This window comes from Mizuhopecten yessoensis, unplaced genomic scaffold (genome assembly GCF_002113885.1).
Source record: "Mizuhopecten yessoensis strain PY_sf001 unplaced genomic scaffold, ASM211388v2 scaffold9109, whole genome shotgun sequence".
NCBI classification, from domain to species: Eukaryota; Metazoa; Mollusca; class Bivalvia; order Pectinida; family Pectinidae; genus Mizuhopecten; species Mizuhopecten yessoensis.
Genome location: NW_018407883.1, coordinates 248,116 through 266,210, shown reverse-complemented (window position 1 = coordinate 266,210; position 18,095 = coordinate 248,116). Strand labels below are relative to the sequence as shown.

Below are 18,095 nucleotides of genomic sequence, written 5' to 3'. Positions count from 1 at the left end.
CAATCTGATTAAAATCACATGTTACATGGCTTCGTTAACTTCGTACTACGCCTGAACATCTGAGTGTGCCGCGGTCAGGGTCACGTTCAGGTGACCTTTATATTTATAAATACTCATTAAATTTTGACCGATCAGAGACCCTCTTTCAAAAGGGCGCTCGGAGATGTAACAAATATGTCGGACATTGATGAGAATGATGCGAAAGTTCTGAAGTTATTTGAGATCGTCTGAAACCCGAACAGAATAAAAATCGGAGCTTTATTAGAGAAGAAAGACTGTATGGTGGTGTTGCCTACGCAATTATTACCCAATGGGTACGTTTTCCTTGGCGTCGTAGAAACGTCAGTTCCCGCCGCCATATTCGTTTTGGAAACTAATCTGTTGATTGATTGATTGATTGATGGGGCTTTACGTCCTTGTTCCGGTTATAACCGAGCCTAGGACAAGAAAAAGAAAAAAAGAAAAAAAAACAAACTAATCTGTTCGATACCCCTCGCTATTTATTAATCAACCATGATATTCCGATTCGCTGGCAAACTTTTACCAGCGCGCCTCTGATTGGTTAATCTAAAGGTCACTTGATCGTGACCCTGACCGCGGCACATTCAGATGTTCAGGCGGAGCCATGTAACAGATGATTTTAATCAGATTGTATTAGGACATGCTTCCGTATAGCCCACAAAAATGATGACGTACAGTGTACCCTGTAAACCATTACAGAGACCAATGACGTAGTTCACAGTATACAGGTTTCATCATCGCCAGATTTCCGCTTACACAGAGGTTGTACACAGTTTAAGGTATAGTCCCAGGTTACAGTTTACAGTTTACGTCTTAAGCCTTCGTTGACTAACCGAAATCAACATCGAACAGTACCTACAGTACGAATTGATAAAGAACAAAAAATGACCAGAAATTCGGGTTTAAAATTAAAGGTTTTGATTAAATATTTCAACTATGATGTGCGTCAATTCAGCTGTATAATGCAGACCCTCCGTTACTTTCAGGAAGGAGCAGAACAGGAACGCCATTGTCAATATCCCTCATAACCAATTAGGGAGTGATAACAAGCCATTTTGGAAATTATCAGATTGTGTTCATGATAATCTCAAATAAACATTTATGAGTAACGCTCCAAATAGCAAAAACAAGAAATCTTTCTATGATTGGATTGGGTTATGTTGGAGGTTTGAAGAACACATCTGTAACGATTTTTGAGATATGTTCTGCAAGTACGCGTACAATTTGTGTATGTTTTCGAAACGTTTTCCATTACAACGTAAAACTTCATGAAATCACAAACGTAAAAATAAGAAAAAACATCTTCATATGATGTAATTGACACATGTGGAACGTTAAAAATCAAATATTTATACAGCTTTTAAGAATTACCATGGAAACGCTAATATACATCAAATGTACATACAGTGGAAATAGTGTAACAGTGACAACTTAAAATTCTTGGTAAACAGACACTTGCAAATGCCAAAAGGCGCACCTTGAGTTTTGCATGTGACCGAATCTCGTGGGATGTTTGAAACTAAACATTTAACGTTTATGCTACCAAAAATGTCCTCATTTTGTGTGCCGAAAGGTTTCCATGTCAACTTGAAATGTCTGAACATCAAAGAGGGGAAAATACCAAAATCACCTTCTGAAGTGTCATTCACTTGTGTTTGAGGTGAGAAGATCAAATCTGTAACGTTTGTTGAGATACGCGCCGGAAGCGAGTGTGCATCGTCGGACAAAACCCGCGTGTACACGTTCATCTCCCGCCAACTTCTTCGATGAATGGTGGAACAAGAGTCGGCATAATCTCAGTATACGGGAAAGTGGTTAATACCAGAAATATCAGTAACAGACAATAATAAATAGCGGAAGTAATAACTACTGTTATATTTACCTCGTCTGCTCGTCCATAGTATTGTCGCTTAAATGTTCGCCAAACTTCCGGTGATCAGGATAGCTTTGGTTCAGCAGAGAAACGATGAGCTGGTTGTGTAAAAGTGAGAGGGTCCCCTAATGGTTATAGCGCTGCCGTTCTACGTGACTCATTTGCTGATCAATAATTTATAGACTTCTAATGAGCTTGATATGACAATGACATGTGTTGGGTTATTATTATACATTCAAGTGTCCGATCATATCATAAAACAAGAAAACGTATCACGATTTTTTGAAGTGGTATATGTATATTATTTTTAAATTACATATGATATGTGTATATGATATTGAGTAATTATAAAAAATATCAGATTTGTTCCATACTTTGTTGGAATGAATTGTGAAGCTGACCAGGCTTGCGCCAACAGAGAACTTTTCATTTTCCCCAGCCTCCCATTATGTTTCTGTACAGACACATTTTCAGCCGACGACAGCATTTCGCGCTGATGTCGACAATAAACTGTTTTTGTTGCGTACGTTAAATATTTATAAAATATGCTGCTAAAACCATACCCGGATAAAACTGACATTGTTTACCTATTCCATGAACAGTGCAATTATATGTTTTATTCATAAAACGAAAACAAAACACAACGAATTTGCAGGAGTCACTGCGCCGCGACAAGATATAATTCGAACTACGCGACTCAATACGTCCGGTTCATCAACACAATGCTTTTCCTTGTGCAGGCTCAGGGAAACGTTTATTGTGCTATTAACAGCTAGGTGCATTTAAGGACATGCCTCCTTGTGTGTGATGTATGCGTGTTCGTATGTATGTGTGCCGTAGACAGGGTATGTTGATGTACAGTGTTAATGCTTCCTAAAGATAGCGATAATATGATGCCAGCATTATAGTGCTACCTCACTGCAATACCATGCTGAAGGCACCCAGCACAGACTTCCATAAAAATAAACCTGCTGTATCTCACTGCATCATTTCGTAATGGGCGGCTAATATGGGACTCGGGTGTTTTTTTTATCTCTTCTGATTAGGAGACGACGTCACAACCGAAACAGACGTGCGGCCATTAGCCCCACTTAAGATCTATATCTATTATTTTCTCACTCCCCTGCCCTTTATTTTTGGTTTTGTCTCCCTAGGCACTGGTCTTTCAAAAAACATCCTCACAGAGACAAACAGAAGTCTTAATTAGGGCCGCGTATCGGAGATCGATAGATAGCGCCCGATAGTATGCAGGGTGTCTGTCCGTCAACACTTTCATTTCAGCACCGTATCTCCAAAAGATAACCCTTTTTTGTAAACTGATAAGGGAATGTAACAGAACATAGACCACGAAGATGTACGTCCATCAACACTCTTGTTTCCAAAGCTATTTCACAACCCAAAAGTCAAACTTTTATGAATTCTGACTTTGTCATCCATGTACTGTGATATGTAGAAATGCAATATGAGTTTAAAACTTTTGTTATATTAAATGACCTTGATCCACTTTCAAGGTCATAAATGTCAAATAGTTTAAAAGCTTTGAAAAATGTCTTCTAAATAACCATAATGCCCATGGCAAGCAGTATGCTAGGGTAAAGAGCCATCGTGTTCGATCAAATGGATGACCTTAACCCACTGTCTGTAAAGGGTATAATGTAACTGGGTAAAATTGATTTGTAGCAGGAGAAAGAGTTATTGTCACGGGGATCAAACCCGGAACCCTCCGAACTATTGACGGACGCTCTCTATTTGAGCTAACTGGTCACTGACCCAGTCCAGTTCCGCTACATTCCTTCTTCCTTTTTTTAAGTCTTCGCCCCCGAAGACAACTATTTACAACCCAAGTTCGGGTATCGCCTTGCTAAGCGTACACCCGATGCTTGAAACAAGGGTTTGCAAGTTCGTCAATTTTGTAACAGGTGATAGAGAAAATGTAACGGCCAGACCGGGTTCGAACCCGGGACCCTCCGAACTCAAGACGGGCGCTCTACTACAGTAATTGAGCTAATGCTGTTTCCTGACTGAAGGCGCTTTATTGTGATCATTTTGATCTTGAACGTTGTCCAGAGTCATTTATTTTGGAAAACCTGATATCCTTTCATCCTTACATGCTAGCACATCCACAAAATAAAGGTTTAAAGAAAACAGCAGCCAGCAAAATCCAGGTAAGGGAAAACGGAATACCCTTTAACAATCTTCTCTCAGACAGATTATAACACTTGTATAACCGACAAGTATTTTTCTTGTCTGCAACATGTTGCAGCTCTATTTTAAAAGTTTGCTTGATAAGAATTTATCAATAATTCCAAAAAAAATGTTTTATTCATGAAATAAAAGCTGTTGACGTGAGGTGATTCCAGTTGTAAAAACTAATCATAAGCTTAGTGACAGATGTCGTATTTCACTGTATATCTTCAGACTCGACCAAAGACCATCTAAATACAGTTCAAAAAGAGACAGGCGGGTCCAGGACCATCAGAAACACTAATTTCCCAAAGTCCTTCAATTTCCCAGACAGACCACGTGTTACTCGTTTGGAAACCGTGTGTCACATAAAAACTACATGTAACGCAAAACCCTCTGACACACGAACTTCTGTCAAGCACTTTTTCTCACACACTTCCTGCGCCACATAAATCCATGTGTCACTCAAACAAAATGTGTCACAAAAACACGTGTCTAACAAATTCCAAAACCCGTAAACGTGTAAAATTACTCTGCACACCTTACTTTAGGTCCAAATATAACTGTATAATAAATGCTAAGGTCCCTGTGATATTCATATGTGTCACAAAACACCATACGTTTAACAAGCAGCTGCGTCAAACAAACTCCGTTTCATCGAAACGCATTTACAATGTTGAAGTTCACGTATCACTCGACCCCTTTGCTAAACTAGTTCACATGTTTAGCACGTGCGCCTGAAACCATTTTTACAAATTACACGTGCTACAGTATATAGATTTAGGGCCAGTCAAACTTGAAGAGAGATTGATTTTATCATTTAATATTGATGAAGTGCAAACTACAGCCACGGGCTAGAATGTGTTTTACCGCGTTTTACGTCAACACAGTGGTGCACTCCCCTTAAACTCACATAGTCCGCGTATCGTCTCTGGTTAACACTCTTTGTTTTCTTAAGTTATCAATCGGAAACCGTCGGCATTTTTCGTAAACCAGACAATTGTCTCATATACGGAAAGTACCGACGGTTCCCGATTGTTATGTTACATGCTCTTTGTACATGTATATCTTTCTGTTAATACGTATGTAAATCATGTCTTATATCACCCGTCTACGAATAATTTTCTCACACACACTCGTCATAACATTTTCTCGTGATACGATGATTAGCACAACTCGGCACCAGTAATAAACTGATCTTTATTTTCTATTAACTAACACTGGAGATCTCCCCCAAATCGGGGTCTCTATCTTACGTTTTTTCTCTTCCCCGTCTAACAAGTCCCTGTGTGACGTTTTCCCTTCCCCGTCTAACAAGTCCACGTGTGACGATTTCCCTCCCGCGTCTAACAAGTCCCTGTGTGACGTTTTCCCTCCCCCGTCTAACAAGTTCCTGTGTGACGTTTTCCCTCCCGCGTCTAACAAGTCCTGTGTGACGTTTTTCCTCCCCGTCTAACAAGTCTCTGTGTGCCGTTTTCCCTCCCTGTCTAACAAGTCCCTGTGTGACGTTTTCCCTCCCCGTCTAACAAGTCTCTGTGTGACGTTTTCCCTCCCGCGTCTAACAAGTCCTGTGTGACGTTTTCCCTCCCCGTCTAACAAGTCCATGCATGACGTTTTCCCTCCCTGTCTAACAAGTCCATGTATGACGTTTTCCCTACACCGTTTAACAAGTCCTGTGTGACGTTTTTCTTTCCCGTCTAACAGTCCGTGCCGTGTGTAACATCTGCGTAACTAGTCTCTTGGTCATATTTTACCTCATGCATAAGTCCCTGTGTCAGATTTTACTTACTCCATACCTAGTCCCTGTGTCAGATTTCTACAATGTACCTACTGTCTACCAAGCCCTTTAGTCAGATTTTAATTTCTAACAAATCCCTGTGTTAGTCCCTGTGTCACATTTTATCTGCTACCTAACAAGTCATTGTCACATGTTCATGTGTTATCATCAACAATATCTTATTCCATGCCAGAAAAAATGAGTCTTGTCATGACATGCCATTTTATCGTGATGATATGATATTACATGCAGAACAAAGGGAAATAACTACCGTTTGTATCTTGTATACACAAATCAGATTGTGATCATGTGAAATAGAGCGAAATGTTATCACTAATTTATCGGGCGCCAAGGATTCGTCAGTAATGTTTATATAGATAGATATCTTTACAACATACATATATAGGCATGTGGTGCATGTAAGTAATCATGTGACACGCTCTATAAATGCTAGTACACTTACACGCAAACATAAACATAAACATACGCACTCGACCATAGCCTGTGCTTTATATCATGACATGTGCAGACACGTGCATTCGACACATAATACTCACCTACACTTCGGACCCATCCTGACTGAGAATCTGATACAGGTTCAATACGGCTCTGTACGACTACAAATGTAACACTAGTATACGCGCGTACCGATTGTTTTTCTGACACAGGAATGTTAACTTCAGACAAAATAATGACACACTTTGACATTTGCCATTATAACACACAAATTAATATTTCATAGCGACACACGACCAGAGCAGTTGTACTCAGGTTAAAAAGCTACAGCGGCTGGGCATGTGTGTCGACACAAGTCGACAGATCGACGAACGCGTGGATATATGCAAATATACAACTACCGTATTTGTTATCGGACATAACCTTATACAATTATGTTGCTACCATATCAAGTAATATGCTAAAACTGCTCTTTATTAATAACCTACAATTTTTGACAGTGCCGTTTTGGGGATTCCCCCGCGTCATTTGACGCGCTAGGGGGCGCGATAGGTCAGTCTGTCTGTTACATTCAATGTACTTATTCATGCTGGTAAGCAGCAACCAATCACTGCTTTGCTTTCAAATAATCACGCATGAGCAGACGACCACTAGTTACTCTGGTCCGACCATAGTCTCGTTCAACCAGACGCTTGATCACTTGTAATTCAGTTCGGCGTAGTTTGCGCAGACAACAAGAGTCTGGTTGAACGAGACTAGTCCGACCAAAGGAACTCGGAAGGTTGTAAGTCCGTGGTTGTTCATGCATGCGCACCGTAATTTCTTGTTTCTTTACACATGCGCAATACACGTTACTAAAGTGAGTTCGATCGAACTCCAGTTAGACCACAGTCGCTATAGTTGATGATCAAACTCGCCTATAATAGGTCAGCAGTTTATACAAAATGCAGAATGGGTTTTCTTGATACACTTTACGGAATACGCACACGAACGTAGCTTACATATCCTCAGGGTGTTTCCGATTGCTGACTGACCTTTTCTGACCCTGTCACACCGACATCCTTAAAATTCAACAGCTACTTGAGGCAGAGTGAACGGACTTTATCCCTCTGCTGCTCATTTATTTTCAACCCCTCCCCTAGTTAGGCTACGTATGGCCATATATATGGAATGCAATTTATGTGCAACTCGGCTATTGTAGGGTTGGCTTATTAACTTCCTATTGTCACAAAATTCGTTTTTAAGAAGACCTAAAATTTATGAACATATCGGTAAAGCTGCAAGCCATCTGGCAATTTGTATTCAAAACGTGACGTACTTACAAATTGGTCACGCGTTTAAGAGCAGCCCAGCGAAGTGCATGTCTAGAATAAGTCACCTCGGGTAAGACAACCAATTCTCCCACCTTCACAGGCGTGCCTCCCGTTTTAGCCGGGGAAGATCAGCTTGTCACCCCCTAGGGGGGATAGCCTCGTGCCGATTAACACGTGTTCAATATGACGTCATTAAAATGCGTCATCGGTAATTGTGACGTCATCAAAAGTGAATGACGATATGCATACCCCACATGTGTTTTTGTTTACAAACATGACAGACTACTGTCGGTGGAGTTGTGACTGAAATAATAGGATGGGAAAAAAATGATCATCCCCTACCTTGAGGGTGTAACAGAGAAATCTCCAACCCTCGTGGTGGTTTTTTTGGTTGTCTGACCCGAGGCTGTTGGAGATTTCTCTGTCACACCCTCAGGGTAGGGGAAGATTCCATTAAACATCAACCCTCGCTTTTTAGATTTATGTAATCTTTTGCTACCTTGGGTGTAACAGATAAATCCCTAATATGAGGGGTGATTTTTGTATTGTCTAACTCTCTGTTCAGGTTCGGGGAAAGAACGGACCTGTTGTAACCCACTGCATGTCGTAAAATACAACTAATTTTGGGCCCCGGGCGGTATCGGGTTTTCATTCTTCTGTAACAGGAAAGAAATAATGCACGGCCAGACCGGGGTCCGAACCCGGGACCTTCCGAATCTAGACGGACGCTCTACCAATTGAGCTGTCTGATCGCCGACGATCGACCCATTCCAGTCCCGCTTCACTTCTATGTCGCCTGATAAGGGGACATTGAAGAAACCGAAAATCGATCTGCTGCCCCCATGGCAACTCCTGGAATCTATATTTTTTGTGATATCTCTTCCCTGCTCTTTTTTTCGTTAGTGTCTACCTGTTCGCCCATTTTCATGTTACATTGGGCAGTTTGGCCATTTCGAAGACGTTTACACCAGCCCCCCCCCCCAAAAAAAGTGTCTTACCCGAGATTAGGCAACCAAATAATCACCCTGAAGGTTAGACATTTTCTTGTGCACCTCAAATTAAGGGATGATTATTTTTTTTACCACCATTCAAATACTATGATAAAGACAAATAGATTTCAGCATTTCTTATGTCCTGTTTTGAATAACTGAACCCTGATTTGCACATGACCTGTCCCGTCGAGAGCTGGTTGTGACGGTTGATTGTTTTCCTGAGGTAATTGGTTTGGTAAAACGGGAGATATTTGTGGGAACTATGGGAGAAATCATCGCCACACCCTCAAGGTAGATTCTATCAATCCCATTCCCAAAAGACGCCGACATTATCTCATCGTAAGCGGAAACTGACGTTATCTCACCTCCAAAAAACGACGACGTTATCCTGACGTCAGAGTATGTCCACGTTATCATGTCGTCTGAAGACGCCGACATGATTTCATAGTCAGAGAACACCGACATGATATCATCGTCAGAGGACGCCGACATGTTGGTGTCGTCAAAGGACGCCGACATGTTCGTGTCGTCAAAGGACGCCGACATGTTCGTGTCGTCAGAGGACGCTGACGTGTTCGTGTCGTTAGAGGACGCCGACGTTATCATATCGTCAGAGGACGCCGACGTGTTCGTGTGGTCAGAGGACGCCGACGTGTTCGTGTCGTTAGAGGACGCCGACGTTATCATAACGTCAGAGGACGTCGACGTGTCCGTGTCGTTAGAGGACGCTGACATGATCTCATCGTCAGAAGATGCCGACGTTATCATATCGTCAGAGGACGCCGACGTGTTCGTGTCGTTAGAGGACGCTGACGTTACCATATCGTCAGAGGACGCGAACATTATTTCATCGTCAGAGATTGCAACATTATATCATTGTTATAGGAAGTAAACGTTATCGAGTCGTAAGAGGACACAAACGTTATTATATCGTCAGAGGTCGTCTACGCTATCCTGTCGTCAGGAGACGCTGCCGTTTTTCGAATGTCTGAGGTTGCCGTCGCTACCATGCCGTCAGAGGACGCCGACGTCATTATATCGTCAGAGGATGTCGACGGTATAGCTTCTTCAGAGGGTACCGATTTCTTCGTGTCGTTAGAGGACGCTGACGTTATTTCATCGTCAGAGGACGCCAACATTATATCATCGTTAGAAGATGCTGACATTGTCCTGTCCTCATAGGACGCCGACTTTATCTCATCGTAATAGGACGCCAACTTTATATCATTGTCAAAGACGCCGACTTTTGACATCATCAAAGGATACCATCATTATTTCATTGCTAGAGGACGAAGTTATCCTGTCGTCAGAAGACCACATCTTATGTTAAAATGTGTAACTGCTAAATACGCTACATACAGAACAGGCAATTCAAGTATACAACAAACAACAGGCATTAAATTGTTGAGACATTTTTACTTCATAACTTTATAACATTTAGCATATGTACACAAAGTCTACAAACAGTTTGACAACTTGATAACAGATTCACTCGACAATAAACACATCATACATACACGTGCCCAGTACATAACTACATTTGAAAGAGTTCCTTTCTTGCTTCCGAGTTTCCTGATTTTATAAAACTGATATATCTAGCTTTACATTCAGTAGTTTTATTACACTTATAAAAACGTTACTCTTGTAAGAGCAACAAAACATGACATTTTCAGTATTTATACATTTTTTTTATTGTTCACCATTTTTTGAGCGACTCGAAATGGGATATTCCGTCTTTGCGTATTGCAGAGTTATCTTCTCTTATGAGCAGGGATTAATTGTTACGTCATTGGTTTGTGAGAGTAACGTCATCAATTTTTGAGAAAACAACGTAATTTTCTCACACAAACCAATGACGTAACAATCAATCCCTGCTCACAAGAGAAGATAACTCTGCAATACGCAAAGACGGAATAGAAAGGGTTCAATCAAAGGCAGTTAACATACTTGTAGGTATTTGAGTAGGAGAGCTGTGGTGAAAAAGGGGTGTGTATGGGTTTGGAGAGAGAGGGGTGCTGTTCAAATGGAAACCAACCAGGGAAACTAAAATGTACACGACATGTTAATTTTATGTGAGACACATGTCATTCTGTTTCTCGGATTTCTCAACCGGCTTTGGTTGATAAGTGTAATCCCTGACGTTCGGAATATCTTTCACAACACATGTTCCGAATGCCTCAAGACTGCGCGGTAGGTCACTGGTGTCATACCTACAAGAAGACAATGGAATATCTTAAAACATTTGATATCAAATATACAACATTTTTGATATAGCGCCCTATCTAGCTAACATAAGTCACTCTAAAGCGCTTTACAGTACACAGATATACAATTTTATATTGCTGAAAATACGTTGATAATGAGACATGTGATTATGACGTCACAATCAAAATTACAAGAATTACTCATGCGTGCTATGTTCACATTAACTGATACCCGCTGATTGGTTGGTTAAAATGATGTAGTAGTTTAGATATACAGCTTAAAAAATCTTACCATTCCTGTGTCTTTACATCGAAATACTCGACACCAGCAATGGAACTTATTCCATCAAAACCTCCAAATGCAAACAGCATGTCATCTATTACCTAAAATACAAAAATCTACGTGAGGTCAAGGCCAAAAAGTATTTGTGGGAATGCCAATTGCGAATATATATACTATAAAAATATAAAAAAGAGTTGCCGTATCATTTTACTTAATCGGATTCCTGTTTATATACGCATACCATTTGGAAATGCAAAAGGTCATTATAAGGATATGTTTCAGATCAGTAATTTGTTATAGCACAAAAATAAGCCATCCAAAATATCTAACCTCGAACCAAAAGTGTACGAACCTCAAACCCAAAATGTACATATTTCGAACCAAAAGTGTACTAACCTCAAACCCAAAGTGGCTGCGCATATAAAACATATCCGGAATAGCATGCCAGGTGTTAGTCGCAGGATTGTAGCGTTCACCACAGCACAGACGACTTATCCCCCCTAATCCACCCATACAATATATGTATCCGTCCATCATAGCAACGCCAAAGCCAGTCCTACGCATGCGCATATGCTCAATTAATGTCCATTGGTCAGTTGAAGGTGTGTAATATTCCCCGGAATTTAAGCACGTGTCGCCATTAAATCCTCCAAAAATGTAAATTTTCTCTGCAATAACGATAGTACAAAGTGAAAACATAACAATATTAGATTACATAATTATACAGAAATACATGGATATATTTGAAACGAACTATATATGCGAACTGATACCAATCGGAGAGCAATTTACCAATATTGGTGTAGATTATCTACATAGATGAACATGTATATAAAAGATACAAAAATGATATACATTTGTTTACAGTTTATATATGTATGTCGTTCATGAAAGGAACAACTCGGACTGACGGAAAAACGTGGTCGTTCAAGGCCGAATCAGCAACAATGAGTGCGGTGTATTTGTATTGCTTTTGAGGCACGCACAAATTTCAGTAAATTACGTAGGAAGGGGAGAAACTCCTGTAATATCAACTCGATCTTCACTCACACAGCGTCACAGAAGTCGCAGTCGCAACATAGATTTGTTACACAACTGTCAGTGGTTTTACAGAATCCTTTAGCGGTAAATTAAAAGACTGCAGGTGCACAATTTGCTTCAAAATTGTTTGAAAGCAAAGAACGCATATGTCTCTGTCATTGTCCAAAAAACGTGGCCAATTTCTGGTTTTGAAAGTTATAAAAAAACAGAACGCACTATCAATGCAAACTAAGTGGCAACTGTCGAAAATCATTCTGTTCTTTCCGACGGTTTGACGGAATAACCCGAACGGCCCCGGTTAATTTACCATTGACGGAATAACCCGAACGGCCCGGTTAATTTACCATTTGACGGAATAACCCGAACAGCCCCGGTTAATTTACCATTCAATGTGGTAGCCTTAGCATCACTGCGTCGATGATGCATTGGAGCGATCATCGTCCACTGGTTCCGGGAGGGGAGGTAAAACTCAGCGGATCCTAGCCTGTCACGGCCGTCAAATCCTCCCATGGCATAGATATGATCTCCAAGATGTACCGCGCTTACGTAACATCTACAACGAGAGCAAAAAATACGAAGCTACAGAATACCAAAACATTATAGTATGGGAGCAGCAGACCAATTTGTTTTTTTTTTACAGAGGCAAACTCCGCATTCTGCAGCAGGTCCACATCATCGCCTCACAAGATCATGTATACAGTTTGATACTGCAGTAATTATTTTTAACCGTCTACGAACTTGCAGAGAAAGTTCAATGTGGACGCGAGATGGTATTGTTGAAATCGAGAAGTAGCACTGTACCATCGGTACAGGTTATTCAAAACTTACCGGTTTTTGTGCATTGGAGCCACGACGTCCCATTCTTTGGTGACAAGGTCAAAACTGCGGACACCGTTGATGTAGTGGAATCCGTCATAGCCACCTATGACGTAGATTTTCGTTCCCATGGCAACTAATGCGTGGTAGGCATGTAGATCTTGAAAACATTGTTTTTTAAGTATTTCAATTTGTTTGATGTTCATTTACATATATCATATATTCGGACTTAATCATATCAGTAAGATAGTATATTAATATTATATCTAACAAGATGAAACAAAATTCATTTAGGTACATGTAATTGCACACCGTTCGTAAACTTACACTTTCGTCAGTTTGATGCAAGAGAGACAACGCTTCAACGAATATNCCCCCAACCCCCCTGAGAAATTGACGCGAGGAAAAACGTCGTGTCCACAATCTTGAAATTAAAGTTTTCACTTTTGAAAATATTCCCGCCGTTCCATCTGTTACTTCTGGAAATTAGTTTTTGCTTTCTCATCGTAACGGCAGACAATTGAAACTCACTAGCAGATGGTCTTCTTTCTTTGCCACTTTGCGAATGACGTCTTCGAAACGCGTTTATCCATGATGATAACAATGGTCCGGAAGTCATCATCACGCGATATTCCCCGGAGCAGAAAATGGTTCTCTCTGACTAGGCAATAGTCTTTGAACTACTGCCCGGTTGAAGTGAAATATATTAATAATACAGGAATAGCCAAAACAATCAGACATTTCGTAAAGAGTAAAGTGGCATACAATCATGCAAGTTTAGTCTCAGTCCCTACCTTTGTCGAGATAACGACTATCGATCCACTTTTCAGCACGGCTATCGTACGATTTTACATCATTGGTCATGCTTCCATTTCGACAACCCCCGACCATGAATACAACCTCATGGGGGGTCCTTGGTTTAGCTAGATGACTCTCGAGGTCAATCACCTAAAACAAAGGACAGACAGCTGAATCAATCATTAAACATACATAAATTGTAGCCAAAGTTTTGAAAATAAATAATTGAACATAGTTAATTATCGAGACGAGTGATATTATTTCTATTGATGTAACGTCCGTCTTGAGTTCGGTCTTCCCGTGTTTGAAACCAAGTTTTCCAGCTGCATATTTCCGTCCTGTTACAAAATAATCTACTACTCTTTGGCAACGAGAGCAAGGGGCGTTAGTGGATATCTGAATTTTGGTATAAAATAACTTTATCTCCGCACAAACTCCCTTCACCCACCTTTAGTAGAAAAGGAAGATAGGCATACAGATCTGCGATTATTACAGAGCAGAAATTTCTGTTCGTTACTAACCCCCTTCCCACTCAACTCCCTCCAAACCCATGACTCACACACCTTAAACACTTTTGTGAGTAGGTAAAAGTCTTCTGGGCAAGAATTTGATGTCAAACATAATGCAAATGAACGCAACCTTACCTTGAAATCGTCTAAATCGAGAGAGCAGAGGAACTTAAGGGCTTCGTGTACGAGAGGTTGACAAAACGGGTTATCAGCGACGTATGGATGTGACCGAACATTTTCCGCGAAATATCTGGTGTTGAGAAACCCGAGACGGACTGTTTTCAACAGTCGGTATATATGGCACTTCCGGATTTCGGGGGCGTGGTCAATCCAGCGTATCAATGCAGAAAACACTACCTCCTCACTTTTAACATTTAGGTCGTTTGACGAAAGAATTTCGCAAATTTCGTCGATGCTGAGATCCGCAAAAGCTTCACTTGATAGGGAAATTTTGCGAACATTTCTCATTATAAAGAAGTAACAAGCCTCTTTGAGATCTGTAAAGTAGTGCTTCTTAGCAAATCTATAAGTTTCCATACATCCGTCTGTATTAAGGTTCTCAGACAGGAAGTCACAGCACTGCTTCGCGAGCTCGTACACGTGTAGTCGATCTGCCACCGGAAGTAACTGTTTCACGTTTTTAGAGGTGATTTGAGTTTTTTTCGTGTATGCAAAATCGATTATAGCCTGCATCATTTCTCCGCTTACTGAAGGAATCACAAATTCTTTCTGATCAACAGTCGTCAGTTTGTTTGTGAAAAGCGTGCGGAAGTAAGGGCTACAAATATACATAACTGCACGGTGGACAGAAAAGGCCCGGTTGTCAACTTTCAGAATGGCATCACAAAGCTGTCCGCATAACCTGAGGTCCGTGAGGACGTCATACGCATGTGTACTGAGTTCGAGTTTGTCGACACAAGCCGCCATTTCCTGTTTCGCTTCGCTTTTACGTATAACTAGAGAAGATACCACTGCCGCTATGAACATGGTGTGATGACTACTACCTAGCGATGGTTTCCATGGAATGACGTCACAATGAACATTGCATTTTCATGACGTCATAACATTGACTACGAGTGTAAATAGAATTATGACATCAAACAAAGCATCGTCTTTAATGATGACATGAAAATAAGCGACTTTCACGTCTTTTTGCAATACAATCCGCGCCATGCAGGTTGTTGATCGCGAGTAGCACAATAGATAGCGCACTCGTCTTTCGCGTTTGTAATAAATGTAGAAAAAAAAAAGAATATACTCTGTGCAGTGCTCCCACAGAGGATCGAACTACCGACTTCCAGGTTCCCAGATCTAGACCGCCGCTCTGTCGATCGAGTTCAAGGAAAATCTCAAGTGTGTTGGCCCTCGATCACTACCAGAACTAAGGTTCTAACTCTCAATCACCAAGGGAGGGCTATGGGCACCATTTTGTAGTACTAGGATAGAGTCTTTGGGGGTAGAAAGGGAGGAATGTAGCGGAACTGGGCCCTGTTGGTCGCCAGCGACCAGCACATGTGCTAGTACATTGTTAGAGTGTTCGTCTAGAGTTCGGAGGTCGTGAGTTAGAATCGGGGTCTGGCTGTGTATTTTCCCGTTCCTGTTACACAAATAGATTTTTACTGAAAACCATTTGTAAAGTTAGTAGTTTTTAATGTTGATGCATGTAATAATACGTACATGAATTTGATATCGTATTGTATTATTCCACATAGGAATGAGTTTCGGGCAAAATTATAATACTAATACTCGCTGAATTTTAACAAAGCTAAATTGTCACATGGCAAAGGGAAAAGACACACAATGAATTAAATGTTTACAAGATCTTCTATCTCGAGTTTCCTCTGGCCCTGAGACCGGACGTAGACATTTTGAACGATACAAGTGTAGATGTCTGGTGTGAGTACCTCTTGCCCCGACACTAGTCTTAGACATTTTGACAGATAGATTTCTGGCGTGAGTACCTCTGTCCCTGACACTAGTCTTAGACATTTTGACAGATAGATGTCTGGTGTTAGTACCACTGGCCCTGACACTAGTCTTAGATATTTTGACAGATAGATGTCTGGTGTGAGTACCACCTCTGGCCCTGACACTAGTCTTAGTTATTTTGACAGATATATGTCTGGTGTGAGTACCTCTGGTCCTGACACCAGACTTAGACATTTTGACAGATAGAGGTCTGGTGTAAGTACCACCTCTGGCCCTGACACTAGTCTTAGTTATTTTGACAGATAGATGTCTGGTGTGAGTACCACTGGCCCTGACACTAGTCTTGGACATTCTGACAGATAGATGTCTGGTGTGCGTACATCTGGCCCTGACACCGGACTAAGATATTTTGCCAGATAGATGTCTGGTGTGAGTACATCTGGCCCTGACACCGGACTAAGATATTTTGACAGATAGATGTCTGGTGTGAGTACCACTGGCCCTGACACTAGTCTTAGACATTTTGACAGATAGATGTCTGGTGTGAGTACCACCTCTGGCCCTGACACTGGTCTTAGTTATTTTGACAGATAGATGTCTGGTGTGAGTACATCTGGCCCTGACACCGGACTAAGATATTTTGACAGATAGATGTCTGGTGTGAGTACCTCTGGCCCTGACACCAGTCTTAGACATTTTGACAGATAGTTGTCTGGTGTGAGTACATCTGGCCCTGACACCGAACTAAGATATTTTGACAGATAGATGTCTGGTGTGAGTACCTCTGGCCCTGACACCGGACTTAGATATTTTGACAGATAGATTTCTGGTGTGAGTACCTCTGGCCCTGACACCAGTCTTAGTCATTTTGACAGATAGATGTCTGGTGTGAGTACCTCTGGCCCTGACACCAGTCTTAGACATTTTGACAGATAGTTGTCTGGTGTGAGTACATCTGGCCCTGACACCGAACTAAGATATTTTGACAGATAGATGTCTGGTGTGAGTACCTCTGGCCCTGACACCGGACTTAGATATTTTGACAGATAGATTTCTGGTGTGAGTACCTCTGGCCCTGACACCAGTCTTAGTCATTTTGACAGATAGATGTCTGGTGTGAGTACCTCTGGCCCTGACACCAGTCTTAGACATTTTGACAGATAGTTGTCCGGTGTGAGTACCTCTGGCCCTGACACTAGTCTTAGACATTTTTACAGATTGGTGTTCCAAAATTCAACCAGTCTTAAACTTCTTTTTCGAAAATGTAAATGTTTACTATTCTAAACTCGTTGAAAACTGTTAGTCTGTTCCAAAATATATCAATGTAACTAACCTTACTCAAATTAACCTGCTGAAAAGGGGCTTCATGTCACTCTCTACTAGGTTTCCCGTACAGGTGCCGGGTGTGGTGGTGGTGGCTGTAGTAATCCCCCAATAGCCGTGGTAGTGGTGGCGGGGAGCGGAGGGTGCCAGGGAGGTCCGTTTTGAGGTTTCTTCTTTGAAGGAAGGGACTTCAAGCACATACATGGCCAATTTAGATTTTCAAGTGGACGTTTTTCTTTTATATTTTCGATTATTTTATTTCATTTGCTTTAACGTGTTTATATCAACCATTTTTGGACCTTAATTACCTCTTTTGTCATAATGTAGTGTAATGATAATACTTATCTGTACCCTTGTGACATAATCAAATCCACCGCACTGCCACCTTGATGACGACTTGACTTGTTTTGAGATTGTTACGTATCCTGCATACTTATACACTAACCCACCTGTTACCGACAAGTATCGAGACTTAGCATGGGGAATCTGCATCTGCACCTCCAGGAAACGCATTACCCTAAGGCGACGACCCTGTCTGTGGGAGGGCACATTTTCACCCACTGAAGACGCTCGGTG

At 41.2% G+C, this 18,095-nt stretch overlaps 2 protein-coding genes across 3 annotated transcripts in view; both read right to left on the bottom strand.

Moving 5' to 3' along the window:
• The window catches only part of LOC110457337 (calcium-dependent protein kinase 12-like), a 23,079-nt gene extending 16,422 nt beyond the window's left edge, over positions 1-6,657 (bottom strand). The window contains exon 1 of one of the 2 annotated variants that reach the window (XM_021508562.1): positions 6,413-6,657. In XM_021508562.1, coding sequence (XP_021364237.1) covers positions 6,413-6,429 — 17 coding nt within the window. In that variant the 5' untranslated portion in view covers positions 6,430-6,657. Of the gene's footprint in view, positions 1-1,903; positions 2,017-6,412 lie in introns of those variants that run through there. The other variant, XM_021508561.1, reaches the window with a different exon arrangement.
• A 3,808-nt stretch (positions 6,658-10,465) lies between these two features.
• On the bottom strand, positions 10,466-15,298 carry LOC110457368 (kelch-like protein 10). Its single transcript, XM_021508601.1, has 7 exons — positions 14,403-15,298; positions 13,755-13,908; positions 12,973-13,120; positions 12,528-12,697; positions 11,500-11,771; positions 11,113-11,204; positions 10,466-10,826 (listed from the first exon to the last, which is right to left on the bottom strand). Exons 1-7 carry the CDS (start codon positions 15,252-15,254, stop codon positions 10,685-10,687), a joined length of 1,830 nt encoding a protein of 609 aa, XP_021364276.1. The 5' UTR covers positions 15,255-15,298; the 3' UTR covers positions 10,466-10,684.
• Positions 15,299-18,095: the final 2,797 nt, after the last annotated feature.